Source organism: Prionailurus bengalensis, chromosome B2, assembly GCF_016509475.1.
Source record: "Prionailurus bengalensis isolate Pbe53 chromosome B2, Fcat_Pben_1.1_paternal_pri, whole genome shotgun sequence".
NCBI lineage: Eukaryota > Metazoa > Chordata > Mammalia > Carnivora > Felidae > Prionailurus > Prionailurus bengalensis.
Window position 1 is genome coordinate 118,288,598 of NC_057349.1, and position 17,336 is coordinate 118,305,933.

The following is a 17,336-nucleotide window of genomic DNA, read 5'->3' on the forward strand; positions in this document are numbered from 1 at the left end:
TTAGAGAGGCTGGTATCAGACTTCTAGCCAGATGAGCAAACCGTATTTTTTTTAAAGTATCTTCTTTTGAATATTGCTAAGGACCATTTCCATTAAGACTTATTTCGAAAACCAGAAGCATCAACTTCTGCAGGCTAGCACATTCTCTGCAAAGTATCTGCTTAGAATGAATTTTGACATTTGATTCATACAGGCTTTCTGTGCTACAGAACAGCTCAGCATTCTCACTTGATTCACTTTAAACTGCTGTTACCAGAAGTATGAAAAGAGATCAATAAATATAACATCCTAAGACCCAGATTAATTTTCCTCTCTACATAAATGACCAGGGGATGAACAAAAATCAGACTCAGATGGGTTAAAATGGCATACTCCACACAGGACACACAGGTATGAGATGCAGTTAACAGGCAGAATGAAGCTTTTGTCTGAAGGTGCTATAAGAGTTAAAAAAAAAAAAAAAGTTAAAAGTAATATTCCTAACTTTTCTATCAGAGCCCATGCGTGACTGTTGCAGAACATAACAAAACAAAGTATGAAAACAGCAATCTGACAGATCCTATATCAATGCCTGCATCATCCAGCCAACTTAAAGAAATTTTTTTCTGGGTTAATCCAGTGCTTTCTGTACATCAGATTTTATTATGTTCTATTGCATTCAATCCCTTTTAAGATCCATATGCTAGCATACTATATTACAGTACTTTAAATATTCACGAGGGGAGCCTGGGTGGCTCAGTCGGGTAAGCGACCAGCTTCGGCTCAGGTCATGATCTCATGGTCTGTGGGTTGGAGCCCCGCGTCGGGCTCTGTGCTGACAGCTCAGAGCCTGGAGCCTGTTTCAGATTCTGTATCTCCTCTCTCTGACCCTCCCCCATTCATGCTCTCTTTCAGTCTCAAAAATAAACGTTAAAAAATTTTTTTAATCTAAAAAATACTAATGATAAATTCTATGTTTTTACTGGGCCACAGAATATGAATCCTGCTGTGGGAGGGACAGGATGAAATGAGTGGCCCCAACATTTGTGAAATGAACATGCACAGGGAAGGAAGGATTCTCAAACCCAGACCCCCTTCAGGCTCCTGCACACATCACCAATCTTGTGGAGAAGGGGAACAGGGAGATAGGATCAGGGAGGAGAATATTTAGCAAAATTTCTACAGTAGAGAAATAAAACTATCAGTTACATTATCTTTAATTTCTTCAGAAGGGAGAGCGGAGACTAAAAATAAGACAGTAACAAGAACAAGAGGTTTTCTGAATTGTGTGTTTAACAAGAGATATTTTATGGATTTTTTATTGGCTGAGAGAAATAAGATTATGTCTCTTCATCTGATGAATTCTGTCAAGGAGCTAAAATTTTTTAATGCCTACGTATATTCTGGTGCATGAGAAAAATGCAGCTGAACCGATTTTCAAGTACAAACCTTACTCTGACGATGAGCTTCGTGCCATTTCTAACCTTCCTCAACCTTCAAATAATTTTCACTCAAAACAGAAAAATATTCAAAGACCCAGTGCCTATTCTGCCACCACCCTCCAGGCTAGAGTGAAAACTTATTAAATGGTATGAAGCAGTCGATTATCAAGGAGTGAGCTTGCCTGGCAGCATGTGTGAGAAAGGGCCAGGAAGAGATGGATGCTGCCCTCAAAATTATGTCAAGATGCTTACTCACAGTGACAAGTTACATTTAAGTGTCACATTTAATGCTTTCAAAATACCACTGACGCAAGGGCAAGCCCCAGATTTTGAAACCAAAAGTGAGGATCACAAAAAGGATAAAGCATGTGGTAGCATTCTTGACCGCCTAGAAATGAAAACCATATCCTTTTTTAATGTGCTCAGGAGGAGTGCTATTGAAAAGAGGCAGGGAATAAGGTATTAATTATATTCTCTTCCAGCCCAGCCTACACTCAGCCACCAAGCAACCACCCATTTAAGTGAAAGAAGTCTTATGCCCTGGGAATCCACTTTCCCCTACAGGGCCCTGAGCTCCTAAAGGGCCAGGACCACATCACACCCATGTCTAGGGGCTCCTGCCTAGCAGTTTGACTGCCTTTTGTAGGAATTTCATTGTTTTCATTCAGTTAAGCCCTTGAAGCACTTCTACAAGAACTTAGCCTGCTGTTTCTAAGTATTTAAAAAGCAGGGTGGAAAAAAAAAGTTAAAAAAAAAAAGTTACAGAGAGGGAAGGAGGCAAACCATAAGAGACTCTTAAATACTGAGAATAAACTGAGGGCTGATGGGGTGGGGGTGGGGGGGGGAAGTGGGTGATGGGCATTGAGGAGGGCACCTGTTGGGATGAGCACTGGGTGTTGTATGGAAACCAACTTGACAATAAATTTCATATTAAAATAGACAGATAGCAGGGCAGTGGTAGACAGAAGTAGCAATAAGGGGTGGGGAAATACAAATATTTACGTATACATGCAAATCTTTCTTTTTTAATTGGAGAGGGTGGAGAGAATTAGGAACAGAAATAAGCAAATGCAATCATTTAGCTTAGATAAGGACGAAAATGTTATACATACACAAGAAAGTAGAGAAAAATAAACCAACAATTACTTTTGATGAGTAGGGCACAAAGTCCTGTGTTAAGGCCCTATGGGGAGAAAGAAAGTCCCTTTTCTCAAGGAACCAACACCCTTCTCCAGGTGAAGAAACAATAGGAGAAAAATCAAACAATACAAGAGTTTAGCACTTTTTCAACACAACACAAGCAATTCTTTCAGAAGGCCGAGTGCATGATTAATTGCCAAATTAATGGTGCAAACAAGTTCAGAGGAAGAAAGAAAACATTCTAAAAGCTGAATGTGAGCTGGACGTTAAACAATGGGGAGGAATGGTACGACTAGGGAGGAAATCAAAATGTAGAGATGGTCTGATCAGAAACTTGAAGGAAGAAAAGATAATTTAGGATGTGCCTAAATGGAAGAACAATTAAGCTGGCAGAGGAAAAACTTCAAAAATCCAGTAGATAGCGATCAAAAGACAGTCTGAGGTCATTCCTTAAGAGAGTCTTGAACGCCCGGCTAACAAGTGACTTGAAAAGGCCATGTTCTGCCCTGCTCCTGTGAATCCCTGCTGTCTTCAAGTTGAACCACACTAACCACTCACACTCTTCCCACTTAGTAGACACAAGTTACTGAACAGAATTATCAACTTAATTAACTCCTTTTTTAAACTAAAGGTATAATTGGACAGACAGAGACCTTCACCTGGACCCATGTTGTTAGGATTTTATGTTGTACATAGTATGTACCAATTAAATAGTTCCCAGCTCCTGGGGCGCCGGGGTGGCTCAGTCGGTTAAGTGTCTGACTTCAGCTCATCAGGTCACAATCTCACAGCTTGTAGGTTTGAGCCCCCACGTTGGGGTTCCGTGCTGACAGCTCAGACCCTGGAGCCTGCTTTGGATTCTGTGTCTCCCTCTCTCTGCCCTTCCCTCACTCACGTTCTGTCTCTCTCTCTCAAATATAAACATTAAAAAAAAATTAAAAATAAATTAAAAATAAACAGTTCTGAGTTCCTAATCCATATTTAAATCTAACACTTTAATGGGAGCGTATGTAAGGCCACAACTTCTAGATCCTCCAGAGGTATGCAGATGGTTAAAACTATTTAATGGGACACCCTGGGTAACTCAGTGGGTTGAGAATCCAGCTTGTGATTTTGGCTCAGGTCATGCATGATCTCATGGTTCCTGGGATCAAGCCCCACATTGGGCTCCACGCTGACCACATGAAGTCTGCTTGGGATTTTCTCCCCCTCCACCCCGCCTATACGCCCTCCTCCCCCCCAAAATAAACGTTTTGTTGTTGTTGTTTTTAAACTAATAAACCTAGTTAAGGGTCAGTGCTAGAGGTCTGAAAGAACCACCTTGAAGAGTGAAAGCAGAACAAGCAATCAAGTAAATAAATAAAAACCACTCAAAAGCAATGATAATCAAATTGGATTTCTGAGACCAGTACTCTACAAAAGACAAGACGACCTTGACACATTCTACTTTCTGATAAATACTTTTATCATCAGAACATTGATGGAAAGAGCCTACATTCTGATCGCCTTATTCATAGCACTAAGGAAAAAATAGTACTGGCATTTGTGTGTGGGCAGAAACAATGCCCTCGATTCTCAGACTAAATCAACACGTGGGAACAACTTTCAGATGCCAGAGGAAAATGTGAGCAACTCTAACCCAGAATGCACATTCACTCTTGCTCCCAAAGTCTTGCAGGGACTCTCACATTTATTTTCAGACTTAAAAAAATACATACAGACTTATCAGCTGTAGTAAAACTAGCTCAATCAGAGAAACAGAGGAAGCAAGTATTTTCATTTTTACTTTGCTATCTGAGAACAGAAGAAAAAAGAGGAAGTGACTGCCCCAAGACATCCAGAATCAAAAGAAAAGGAAACATAGGTCTCCTGACTTTATATCCACAACTTCAACTAAACCTTACTGTACTTTTTTCTTAGAGGAGAGAGCCCCGGTGTTTTCACACATGGAGTATAAATGACGAATGGCAATTGTCACATGAGTCATATAGCTGATTCTCTGCAACAAGCATGCACAGTCCAGGAGACTCCCAAAATTCTTCCCATTCAAATTCTGGTACCAAAGGAGCTTGTCACATACCATTAAATATCCCAATAAGATAAAAACAGACGTACCGAAGGATAGAAATTATAGTGTTTTATTAAAAAATATAATCCTCCAAGTTTTCAAAAAAATATTTGAGATCCTTTATTACCAATGGATAGTAAAATTTTATAATTATTACTATAAAATGAAAGTGCAATTTTCACTAAATACAATGAAAAAATACCTCACACAAAGATTTGGAACAAATGCACACAGACAGACTAGGCCTTGGGTCAAAATTAATGCATGATTTAGCAATAAACCTATTGTTACATAAGCCAAAAATAACATTAATTAAAGTCAAGCCACTTCTATATTATTTTTTTTTCAGTTAACTACAATCATTCTCTAAAACTTCCCTCTTATCCAATATTTATGCTCACAAATATTATGTGTGAGGCATTTTTATCCGCTTATTAACAATATATATTCACTTTCCTCAAAAGAATGCGGACTCCAAAGACAATAATTAGTTTCTGAAAACGGTGTTGCCTTGGCTCCCTGAGCATCTATTCATTTAATTCCTGAGGTTCAAGAAAGAATGGTCCCGGATGGCATATAGGAGGAAAAAATGTGGAAACAAGAGGCCATAAAATGAACAGAACAAGGAATACAGGACAGAGATGGAGATATGGAGATCTTTCTATCTATTTTAAGGAAGTAATCTGAGGAACAGTTCATGTTAGGACACCAAACAAACAATATTTCCAAGAATTAGCTTTAAGAAAAATTATTCAGGTAATACAGTAACATTTGTATGAAATGGCTTAAGAGGGGTGCTTTTTTTGACTAAAGGTACCGACAGGCACAAACGGGAAACCTTTCCCAGTGCTCTAATCACACTGATGAAATCATTTCTATAAAAACCACTGATGTGCCTCTTTAAAACTGTAGTGAATAAAAAGTTCCCTCTAAACTATTGCAGCCACACAGCTACCTACTATGTTCTGAAATCTAAATAGCATTCTTGCTAAGTCCTATGTCCCAATGACTTTACAACCTCTGCCAGCTCATTTTGCTCTACAGATCAGTTTTAATCTTCTCATCCTGGCATGTGAACGCCTTCTAGAACATCATCTTACTCTGTAAGGTCTCTATAAGCTAGGTCATTCCAACTTCTCCAGAGCCCTGAAAAGGCCATGCTTCCCTCTACTGTTGCTGGTGCCCTAAAGGGAAGACATTCAGGCTCTCTTCAGTGGGAATGCTATCATCTAAAGTTCAAGTTGAAAATTAGACACATGGACATACAAAACAAAAACAAGGGGCATCTAAAAAGTCATGACAGACATCATCTTTAATGACAGTCAACAGATGGAAACAAATCTAATCTCCCAAACTAAATTAAGTGAAAGTATTTATTTCCCACATTGTATTTATCTTCCTTGAGTGCTTGCAAGTAAATGAATAGCTATGGTTTCCCACAACACACTTCCCCAAGTAGTCCTTAGACACCGATTTCCGGTACAGAGCTACAGAACTCCAGATAAGCAGCATCAGCACATCACCCAATCTGTCTAAGGTCAATGCTGGAACGGGACACATGAGAGCACTCAAATCATGTGACGGCTGTCCTCTGGGCTCTGCTCCCAAAGAGGAAATAACAGCAGGTCTGATGAGTATCAGACCCATACTAATGACACTAGGCAAGCAACCAGAGAACCGAAATGGGAAGAACAACTGAATAAAAGAGAGTTAGCCAAGATAGGTAATACAACCTATAACATTTACGTGGTTGTAAGAGCTATTACGAAAATGATGAATTACGGCCTGTGGTCAAATAGAAGTCACTGCCTAGACAGAATTCTAGTGATCTGCTGGTACATTAAAACCTGCTATGGGATCACATCATGATAGCCTCCTCTGATTTCATTCTGCTTTGTACTTGAAAGGAGAAAACAGTTTGTTCAACACATATATGCTACACATTTCAAATTTATCTATTGTCCTCAAAAGTTCATTTTTAATGATATATGAATTAATCATTTATTAACTGAAAAGCCAATCTATCTGTATATTAATAAAGTCATAAAAATAAAAGACTCCTATGCTTTTGCAACCAATTGAAGTCAAAGTGAATTAAACTTTGGTAATCCCAAACTTTGCTGCATTTAACTTTGCATTCTTTCTCAACTCTGCTTCAAGCAACAGGACTTCATTCCCCATGAGTAGCAAAGTCCCAGAAGAGGGAATAGCCATACAGATAAGAATGTTATTTTGTACCATTCCAAAATGAGATCTGACAACAAATGAGTGCTAAACAGATGGGAATAAAGGGGGCAGGCACAGTGATTAATACTAGACTTCATTACGTGTGTCTATAAAACACTTAAATATCATTCCTAAAAGAGCATCAATAAACAAAGAAAAATACCAGACAACCCAAAATTAGATGACAGGATATGACCACACAGATCATACAAAACAGCTAGCATAAACTCACCAGTTAAAAGACAGAATTCGCAAATGGGATTAAAAAACGTCTCCTCAAAAAAAAAAAACAAAAACAAAAACAAACAAACAAACAAAAAAAAAACAACACAATGTCTAAAAACAAAGAAATGAGAAAAGATAGTCCAGGCAAATCCTAACCAAAATAAAGCCAGTACAGTAATATTAATGTCAAAATAAATTTGAAGGTACTGTATGATGGTACAAAGGGGGACAAAATTCCAAGAATATTTAATTTTGCACATGTGGCCATATAATAATCTAGCCTCAAATTTTATAAAGCATAAACTTACAGAAATATGAAGAGAAATTATCAAATCAGCAATTACAGGGAGAGATCTCAACACACCTCTCATATTAGTTGATAAATGAAGCAGTTAAACAATTAACAGACATAAACAATATGAGCCACGTAACTAATAAGACTGATCCAAAGGACAGATCTGAACACCTGTGCCAACAAGGAGAGGATATACTTTCCCAAACTCAAAAAGAACTATTACAAAAACTGACTATAGATTAGCTTGCAAAATAAGTCTTAACAAATGTAACAGATCCCACAAGACATGCACAACATATATTCACAACACACACATGCTCTGGAAATTCAAAACCACATTTATAAAAGCTTCAGTGGTCAAAAATGACCCATTTAACAGGACGCAAAAATATTAAGCACCGAACGGCAATGAAAAGCCCTATACTCAAAACTTGTGAACTCAACAAGAGATATTTGAAGGGAAAGCTAGAGCCATGAAAGCATATATTTATTTGATACCCAAGAAATTAGAAGAAGAAAAACAGGCTAATCACAAAAGAAAAACTAAAGAGCAAAAGGGAAAAAATGTTACAAAAAAAGTAACATAGAAACAATAAAACCAAGTTGTTTCTTTGAAAAAAAAATTAAAATGGTTAGCTCTATAGGAAGAATGAGGGGGGGAGAAAAGGCAAGTAACTATAGAAATGAAAATGGAATGAAAATCAAGTGCACACGACGAGAATACTATGACAAACGTCATGCCAAGAGATTTGTCAAATTAGAGGACATGGAGAGTTTCCTCTGAAAGTATGAATTACTACAACTAACTCAAGAAAAAACAGAAACAAGCTGTTAGTATAAGGAAACTGAATCAGTGATTCAAAAAACAAAACAAAAGAACAGAAAAACAAACCCACTCTCCAACCCTACTCTTTTCACCAGGCCAAGACAGTTTTAAAGGCAAGTTTTACCAGATCTCCCAAGAACAGATAACGCCTAATTTATCTAAACTTTTCCAGAAAATGTTAAAAGGGAAGCAACTTTATGAGGCTGGTATGTAACCTGGTTAATAAAATTTCACAAAGCTGATAAAAGGAAATACAATATATTATATGCAAAAACCCTAGATTAAAAAATATGAAATGAATGTCAAATCATCACAAACAAGTAGAGACAATGTGGAAAAATTCAATTCAGGGCTTACTAGCTGGAATTTATTTTTAATTCTTTTTAACGTTTATTTATTTTTGAGACAGAGAGAGACAGGGCATGAACGGGGGAGGGTCAGAGAAGAGAGGGAGACACAGAATCCAAAACAGGCTCCAGGCTCTGAGCTGTCAGCACAGAGCCCGACACGGGGCTCAAACTCACAGACCGCAAGATCATGACCTGAGCCGAAGTTGGACACTTAACCAACTGAGCCACCCAGGCACCCCCTGGCTAGAATTTAAATTGGCACCACCGCTTTGGAGATCACTTTGGCAGGATCTGGGAAAACAGAGGAAGCAAAATTGCAATCAACCAACAGAGCAATTCCACTATGGTCTACCCTGAAGAAACTCTCGCACAAGGAAACAAGGCAAGGTGTAGGATTGTGATCACTGAAGCAATGGCTGTTATACTACGTAAAGAAACTGAGTCTCAGCACAGGAATGGATAGACTGGTTTAGTCATCCAAAGAAAACTACACAGCAGCTGAAAGTGAACAAAGTAGATTTACACGCGGTAAAAAGAGATGTACTGAGCAAGAGAGATGCGAACGAGACTTCAGCAAGGTTTTGGGTCTTAAAAAAAAAAATCTGAAATGCATGGCATAATAGGAACATCTGAGTAAAATTTTTATGGGGAATATACAGCTGTCAATTCTCTTCTAGATTTTGGTAGTTTTTTACATACATGGTGACTTTAAAAGAGAACAGAAAAAGATTTAAACCATAGAGCACATTGGTAAACCCTGAGGTTTGGTCATATAAAGAGCTTCAGAGATAGCAAGGACCTTCTGAATTACCTAAGCAACCTTATATTCCATAGATGAAGCCAGCTTCCGGACCTCAGTCTGGCCCAGAGAGCTTCAATAAATGGTTCAAAGTCACATAACAAGTTATCAAGTTGGTTCTCAAATTTTAGACTCCCTAACTAAACGTGTGCTAGAGCACACGTAGGAGAAACAAGGAGCATGGGGTCAAACGTAAATGAGTCAAGTTCACAGCATCATTGTATTATTTTCTTTACTGTACCCACCCTACTTGAGACACACAGTTTATCAGTCTCCCTCTAACCCTCCCAGCTCTCTCTCAAAGCTGTAAGGATTTTTAATTCTCTTTTGCCACTCCTGTTCTTGAAATAAATGAAATATCTAAACAATTATAACTAAAATGAGTAAAACAGATGAAGTAAAATAAAGGACCATGAATTATTCATCTTTGCACCCTCCGTACCTTGTATTCTAATACAGGTTTAAATATATAATAAAATACTGTTCAACTAGATAGGTCTATTTCACCAAGCTGAATCCTTTCATTATAGTTAAAGTGTAACTTCTATTTTCAGTAAGAATGTGAAGAATTAGGAAAAAATAATTTTAATATTTAATAAGTGAGAAGACCAAAGCAAAGACTATTCTATAGAGACCATATTTTAAATGAACAAAATGGGTCCCACTTACTGCTTTGTCCACGTGTAACAAATCAAACAGGGTAGTTTGGTGGTCAGGTTCACAATGTCCAGAGTCAAACTGCCAGGTCTGGAATTCTGGCTCACCCACTAATTGGCATGAAACTTTGAGCAAGTTACTTAAACTCTCCAAGCCTTCCATTCCCCACTGTATCAACGGGAACACCCATAATAATACCTACCTCATATAGATTCTTACAAGTGTTATGTGAAATAGTCCATTCGAAGCTTTTGACACAGTTGTTCAGTGCATATCAGCTATTTGCACATGTTCTTGTAAATAAAGTAACTTAGCTATGAAAAGTAACAAGCTCTAACGGAATTATAAGGTACTAGATGCTTTAAAAAAATTATATTGGTGGGGCACCTGGGTGGATCAGTAGGTTAAGCATCCTACTTCGGCTCAGGTCATGATCTCACAGTTCGTGAGTTCGAGGCCCTTGTCAGGCTCTGTGCTGACAGCTCTGGGCCTGGAGCCTGCTTCGAGTTCTGTTTCCCTCTCTCTCTCTGCCTCTGCCCCATTCATACCCTTTCTCTCTCTCTCTCTCTCAAAAATAAACATTAAAAAAATATTTTTGTTTTAATTATATTGGTTTTGGTCACATCCATGCTAATAAATTATATGCTTTACAAATCATGAGTGTTGTTTAATTAAATGAAACTGAATAAATGAGCTCAATCTTAAATCGTTAGACTCAGGATAAAAGAAACTTAGGGGTAAAGTTCTGAAATTAACATGACTCTGAAATACCAACCTAGCTGGTTTCTCAAGTGAAACCCTTACAGAAAAAGGTAACATTCAAACTATTTAATACCCATTCTGAACAAACACCAGCCAATGCACACGACCAGTGCAAACTAGCAGAACATTGGCCCTGATTCCGCACCCCCCACCCCCTTAGGGTCAGGAAATATTGTTTGTCATGGAAATGACCCTCTCCTGTTCTTATTTTTTATTTTTTTTTTAATTTTTTTTTTTTCTTTTTCAACATTTATTTATTTTTGGGACAGAGAGATACACAGCATGAACGGGGGAGGGGCAGAGAGAGAGGGAGACACAGAATCGGAAACAGGCTCCAGGCTCTGAGCCATCAGCCCAGAGCCTGACGCGGGGCTCGAACTCACGGGCCGCGAGATCGTGACCTGGCTGAAGTCGGACGCTTAACCGACTGCGCCACCCAGGCGCCCTCCTGTTCTTATTTTTTAAAGCACAACTGACAAACTAGCTTATAGAGACACAAAAATATATACACTGTGCCAGCCCACAAGTGAGGGCAAACTGTGCCTTCTGTGTTCACCCTACACATCAAGACAGCCATCCAACCAGCACCCCATCTCACCTCCAGGTCACAGCTGTACTCGGTGCCATCTAGGAGGGTCACTTTACACTGGACAGTTTTGGTCTTCTTGGTGGCTTTCTGAGAAGCCTTCTCTGACTTTAGCTCATTGGTCTGCACTTCCTTGGTCTCCCTTTTTGCTTCTTCTGATTTGTCTTCCTGTATTTCTTTAGCCTTCTCTTCTCTCTCCTTACTTACTTCATCAGCAGGCTGTTGACAAAAAAATGTACGTTCATACTAAAGTTAACCAATTTGCAGAAGACAAAGTATTAGAAGGAAAATCTTCAGTAGGAATTGTGATTGTTATAAACACTGTCAACCTACAATGTTAAAAGACTTCAAAATTTTGCTAGAAAAGATATTCCCCATATCTCCCTCCCCCTTCCTCCATTTTCTCATTTTGCCAGTTTGGTAACATCAGCATTAAATGAGTAGAAGAAACTACATCCTGGCAACTAAAACTTAAAATATCATTTCAAATAATAAAATTTCCAATTATAATAGCGTAGTATGGCAAAGCCTAGGTTCATTAGGCAACCAAAATGTTCACACATACAAATCTATTTCTTCCTACTTCCTGAACACTCCCATACATCAAATCAAAGAGGTAAAAAATCCACACTATTTAAAAAGGACAGGCGGAGGCGCCTGGGTGGCTCAGTCGGTTAAGCGTCCTACTTCAGCTCAGGTCATGATCTCACAGTTCGTGAGTTCGAGCCCCGCGTCGGGCTCTGTGCTGACAGCTCAGAGCCTGGAGCCTGCTTCGGATTCTATGTCTCCCTCTCTCTCTGTTCCTCCCCTGCTTGCACTCTGTCTCTCAAAAATAAAGATAAAAAAAAAATTTTTTTTAAAGGAGAGGTCGTTGGATTCTAAGTATCTATTTAACCTAAACAGTAAGAAACATGGATTTTTTTTTTTTATAGTTTGCATATAGAGTCAATTTTTTTGCCTTATTATTTGGGCAAGTTTTTAAAAAGAAGTAACAAGAAGGCTGTAGCAGACCACTCCAAGACCCATATTCCAGATACAATAAGCCAAAGTAGTATCTGCATAGAAAAAATCTCGAAATGACTCAAAAGAAATCCTTTTTGTCATGTGGCTAGAACATCAAGCTTTAGGTGCGCCTGGGTGGCTCAGTCAGTTAAATGTCCAACTTTAGCTCGGGTCATGATCTCCCAGTTTGTGAGTTTGCCCCACATTGGGCTCTGCACTGACAGTGTGGAGCCTGCTTGGGATTCTCTCCCCCCACCCCCCTCGAAAATACACGTATTTGGGAAAAAAAAAAAAAAAAAAAAAAAAAGAACATGAACCTTTAATTCCCAAACACTTCTCAAACATACCTGTGCCGCAGGACCGCTCACTGGTTTCTCTTCCTTGACATCAACTTTAACCTCCTGTTGTTTCCTCTGAGCGGTTTCTTCGGCATCACCCTTGGCCTGCCTCTCTCCTTCAGGAAGAGATTCTTCTTTATCTAAAATCTCCTCAGCAACAGCTTGGGTAGGCTCTTTTTTATCTCCTCCATCTTTGGCCACTACTAAGGTATAGGACTTTTGTTTCTTAAGCCATGGGGGTATGAATCGAGAAATTCCCCTGCTCTCCGATGGATCCTTCTCTCTCTTCTGGCGGTGTGGACTACTTTGGCTTTCAGCTGTAGGAGATGACTGGGAACCTTTTTCCTCCTCTGGATCGGAGGACTGATTCTGCTGATTTTCTGCTACTTCTTTCGTTTTCTCCTTGGTTGTATCTGTGTCTGCTCCTAATTGTTCAGGTTCTTTCTTCACTTCAGAAGTGGAGCCTACTTCAGTGGTCATGGTTACAGCTTATGCTGTAAACAAAACAAAACCACAAAATGCTATTTTACAAACTCTCTCAGTTTTAGTTTGGAGGGAAGGAACAGGGTACAGAAGAGTGGGAAGGGAAATGGCAAAGAGATGATAGAAAATGTGTAGGGAAAGACGGTTCATAAGCACAAGAGAAAAATGGAGATTGCTACTCTTAGAATTCTCTATCAGAATCAAAGAACCAAAGGTAGCATCACAATGGAATTAACTGATTCTGTACTGATAGAACTTAAAATCATGAAGAGCTTAGGTGATTACTTTTATTAAGTTTCATCTAGCCATAAAAAACTTACCCCAAAAAACCCCGCCATTTTTTAAGGAAAATTTCTTTTCTCTATACTTTGTATGCCTTATTCTATCACACAATAATGTTACTGATACTGTTAGTAATAAGTATGGAGACAAATTTCACTGCAATTTCACACAGTGAAACCAAAATGATGGGTATTATAGAGATGAATTTTAAATGTGGAGTGCTTAATAGTGAGAAAATTAGATCTGGAAAAAAAAAACTGTATCTTTTTTGTCCCCAAATTAAACCCCATAATTCACCAGCATTATTTCAGTGCAGAAGTTAGTTTTCTGAGAAAAGTACTCAAACTATGATCAAAAAGTCTAACCCTCTGTCCCACCCAAACGCAAACATAGTCTTCCTTATAGATGCAATTACAAGTATCTAGGGGCCTTAATCTGAACCAAATGAAGACATTATAGAGGTGGGGAGGGGAAATGCATCTAACAATTGACCCTATCACAACTAACGAAAACAAAATTGAAATGAAGTGTGAAAGTAACTACTTGTCTCAATTTCACACGAGCAAAGAGGGATTTTTTAAAATAAAGCTCCCCCGCTGATATATTGAAAACAAACAAACAAACAAACAAAAACAGGCAGAGCAGAGATAGCACACTCTCTCCTCTGTTGCCAATGTTCAAAGGCCTGGGAACCCTGGCCAGTAGGAAATTTTCCAGCTATCTTCAAAAGTAGTACAAACCTTGACTAGTTCAAAAAAATAAAACACACTTGCTCTTTTTTAAGCTTTAGTGAGATATACTTCACATACCACAAAATTTACCCATTTAAATTGCTTAGTTAATGATTTTGAATACATTCACAAGATTGTGCAACCATCACCACTATCTAATTCTAGAATATTTTCATCATCCTGAAAAGGAACTTTCTACCCATTAACGTTTTGTCTCCATTGTCCCCTCCCCCCGCCCCCAGCCCCTGGCAATTACTTTCAATCCATATGGATTTGCCTATTCTAGACATTTCAAATAGACGGAATTACACATGTGGCATTTTCACTGGACATAATGCTTTCAAGGTTCACCCATACTGTAGCATGTATCAGTATTACACTTGTTTATTAAAATATTCTTCACCCTCTTTTGCCAATCATATATCTGATAAGAGTCTAGTATCCAAAATATATCAAGAACCCTTACAATTCAACAGAATGAATGAATGAATGAATGAATGAATGCAAAGAATTTTAAGTAGACATTTCTCCAAAGAAAACATACAAATGGCCAGTAAGCACTTGAAATGCTGCTCAACATCATCAGTCATTAGGGAAATGAAACCCAAACCACCATCAGATACCACTTTATATGCACTAAAAGATAGCTCTTATCAAAAAGATAGAGAGTAACAAGTACTAGTGAGAATGTGGAAAATTTTAAATTCTCAACCCTGGTGGCAAAGAAAGTAAAATGGTGCATTCACTTTGGAAAACCGTTTGTCAGTTTCTCAAAAGTTAAAGTTACCACAGGACCTAGCGATTCCATTCCTACGTGTATATATATACCCAAGAGAAATGAAAACAGATGTCCACAGGAAAACTTGTAAACGAATCTTCAGAACAGCCTTATCCGTAATAGTCAGAAAACAGAAACTCAAATTTCTACCAACTGATGAATGGATAAACAAGATGGGTGTGTCTGTACAATATTAACTCATAAAAAGGAATGAAGTGCTAATGTATGCTGCCACACACAAACCTTGAAAACATTATTCTAAGTGAAAAAAATACAAAAGGCTACATGGTATGTGATCTGCTTCTACGAAATTTCCAGAATACGCAAAACCACAAAGAAGAAGTAGATTAGTGGTTGTAAAGGGCTGGAAGATAGAATAGAGAGCAACTGCTAATGAGTACAGGGTTTCCTTTGGGGGTAATGAAAATGTTCTGAAATTAGACAGTGGTGATGGTTGTACAGCCTTGTGAATACACACAAAACCATTGTATTGTAAGCTTTAAAAGGGTGATATCTCAGGGCGCCAAGGTAGCTCAGTTGGTTGAGCATCTGGCTCTTGATTTTGGCTCAGGTCATGATCCCAGGGTTGTGGGATCCAGCCACACGCCAGGCTCCATGCTGTATGTGAAGCCTGCTTAAGATATTCTCTCTCTCTCTCTCTCTCTCTCTCTCTGCCGCTCTCCAACTCGTTTGTGCCCTAAAATAAATAAAATGAAAAAATAATATAGTTTTTTAAAGGGTGATATCTCAATAATAAAAAAAGTTTTTAAAAATGGTATTCCCTTCTAATAGGCAAGCATGAAAGCATTCAGTCAGCCTGACTATATTTAATGGGCCCCTACAATGTGCCAAGTACTGGGCACATGAATAAAGACTGCCTTCAAGAAGCTGAAGGAGGGGAGAAGGTGGTGTACAGATGAAGTGAAAAGCACACTGCTTAAAAAGCACAAGACAGATACTTAACCCAGATTAGGAGAAGAGGGTCACTAGGTAAGCCCTTCTACCAAAGTTGACATTTGAGTTTCTTTAAAATAATGAGCCCTCATTCAGGCAAGGGAGTCAGGATAGGCAGCATGTGCCAGGAACAGGGAAGTGTGGAACCAGGAGAATATTCCTCCTACAGGAAACCACAAGTACTGAACGGTAATACACTGTACAAGTTAAGTGGAAGCTTGTTATAGAGATAGGAGATGAGGAGGAAAGCGAATTAGCAGGGACAAAGTAGGAGCAGTAAGCAGGAGCCAGGACATAAAAGGTTTTGTGTATCCTGGTAAGAAAGGTCTTGAGGTTAATTTAAAGGCAGTCAGAAGTCATATAAGCGCTTTCCACAGAGGAGTAATGTAATCATACCCACATTTCAAATAGCCCAACCTGGCTTGTAAAGTACAGGATGAAAGATTGAAATAGACATCCAGAAGGCTGTTCAATAACCCACACACAAGACGATGATGGTCTGCACTAAGGTAGGAGCAGTGAGGCAAAGGACAAGAAATGAATCTAATGGTAAAGAGAGATAGACGACATGATGTGTCCACAATGAATAGAACAAGTCAAAGAGAGGAAAGGGTTGAGGAAAAGTCTCAGGTCATGGAAACTGGGGTGATGGTAGAACCACCCACTGAAACAGGGAGCACAAAGGAAAAGAGGGTCTGACGGAGACAAACTCTGTTTTGAATGCATCACAACTGACAAGTCTGTCTAGCTGAACACCTGCCATACAGGTCTTGAACGGAGACTGTATATGCACAAGAGATATGGATTTGGGAGTTGTCATCATATGGGTGATAGTTAAAAGCACAAATGATACATACAGCCATCACCTAGAGAAAAAGTGTAGTTTTGCATTTAGAGGGTCCTGAAAAGAACTTTATCACTGCTCAACATTGCAGAGTCAGGCAGAAGGCAGGAGGTGAGAGAACTATATAATAAGACTAGGAGATGAGTGGAAATAAATGGAGGGCAATGCTACAAAGGAAGAATAGTTAAGTAACTATAACATTTTAATTTATAATTCTATCCATGTTTGAAAATTTGCACATATTAGTTCACTACCTCTATGCTGTATAAAAGCATAAAGTGTAGGTGTGTTAGTAAAATGTTTAACTACCATCTGCATTGGTCTCAGATCACCAAACTTAAACATCGTATTCTGTCAAACAAATATCTGTGATGAAGTAAACATCACAGATAAAACAGGCTGTAGCCAACATGGATGTATTGTAGAAAAATTATACCAATATTCCTGAAAATCAAAAACTGGTGATATTGAGCAAAACTAAACTATATGTTTTATGGAATTTTTGTACAGAAATCTTAGCTCGACATAAACCAAAATGTACAAAATATTAAGGCATTGCCTTTATTTAG

General features: G+C 38.6%; 1 protein-coding gene across 50 annotated transcripts in view; it reads right to left on the bottom strand.

The window, feature by feature from the left end:
• EPB41L2 (erythrocyte membrane protein band 4.1 like 2) overlaps window positions 1-17,336 on the bottom strand; it is a 220,415-nt gene that overhangs the window by 106,223 nt on the left and 96,856 nt on the right. For all 50 annotated transcript variants that reach the window (XR_006299058.1, XR_006299057.1, XM_043592371.1 and 47 more), the window contains 2 exons: window positions 12,705-13,189; window positions 11,368-11,574 (listed from right to left, as the gene is read on the bottom strand). Coding sequence is in view for 48 of the 50 variants with exons in the window: in XM_043592371.1 (XP_043448306.1) it covers window positions 11,368-11,574; window positions 12,705-13,175 (678 nt within the window). In the remaining 2 variants the exon portion in view is untranslated. The remainder of the gene's footprint in view (window positions 1-11,367; window positions 11,575-12,704; window positions 13,190-17,336) is intronic.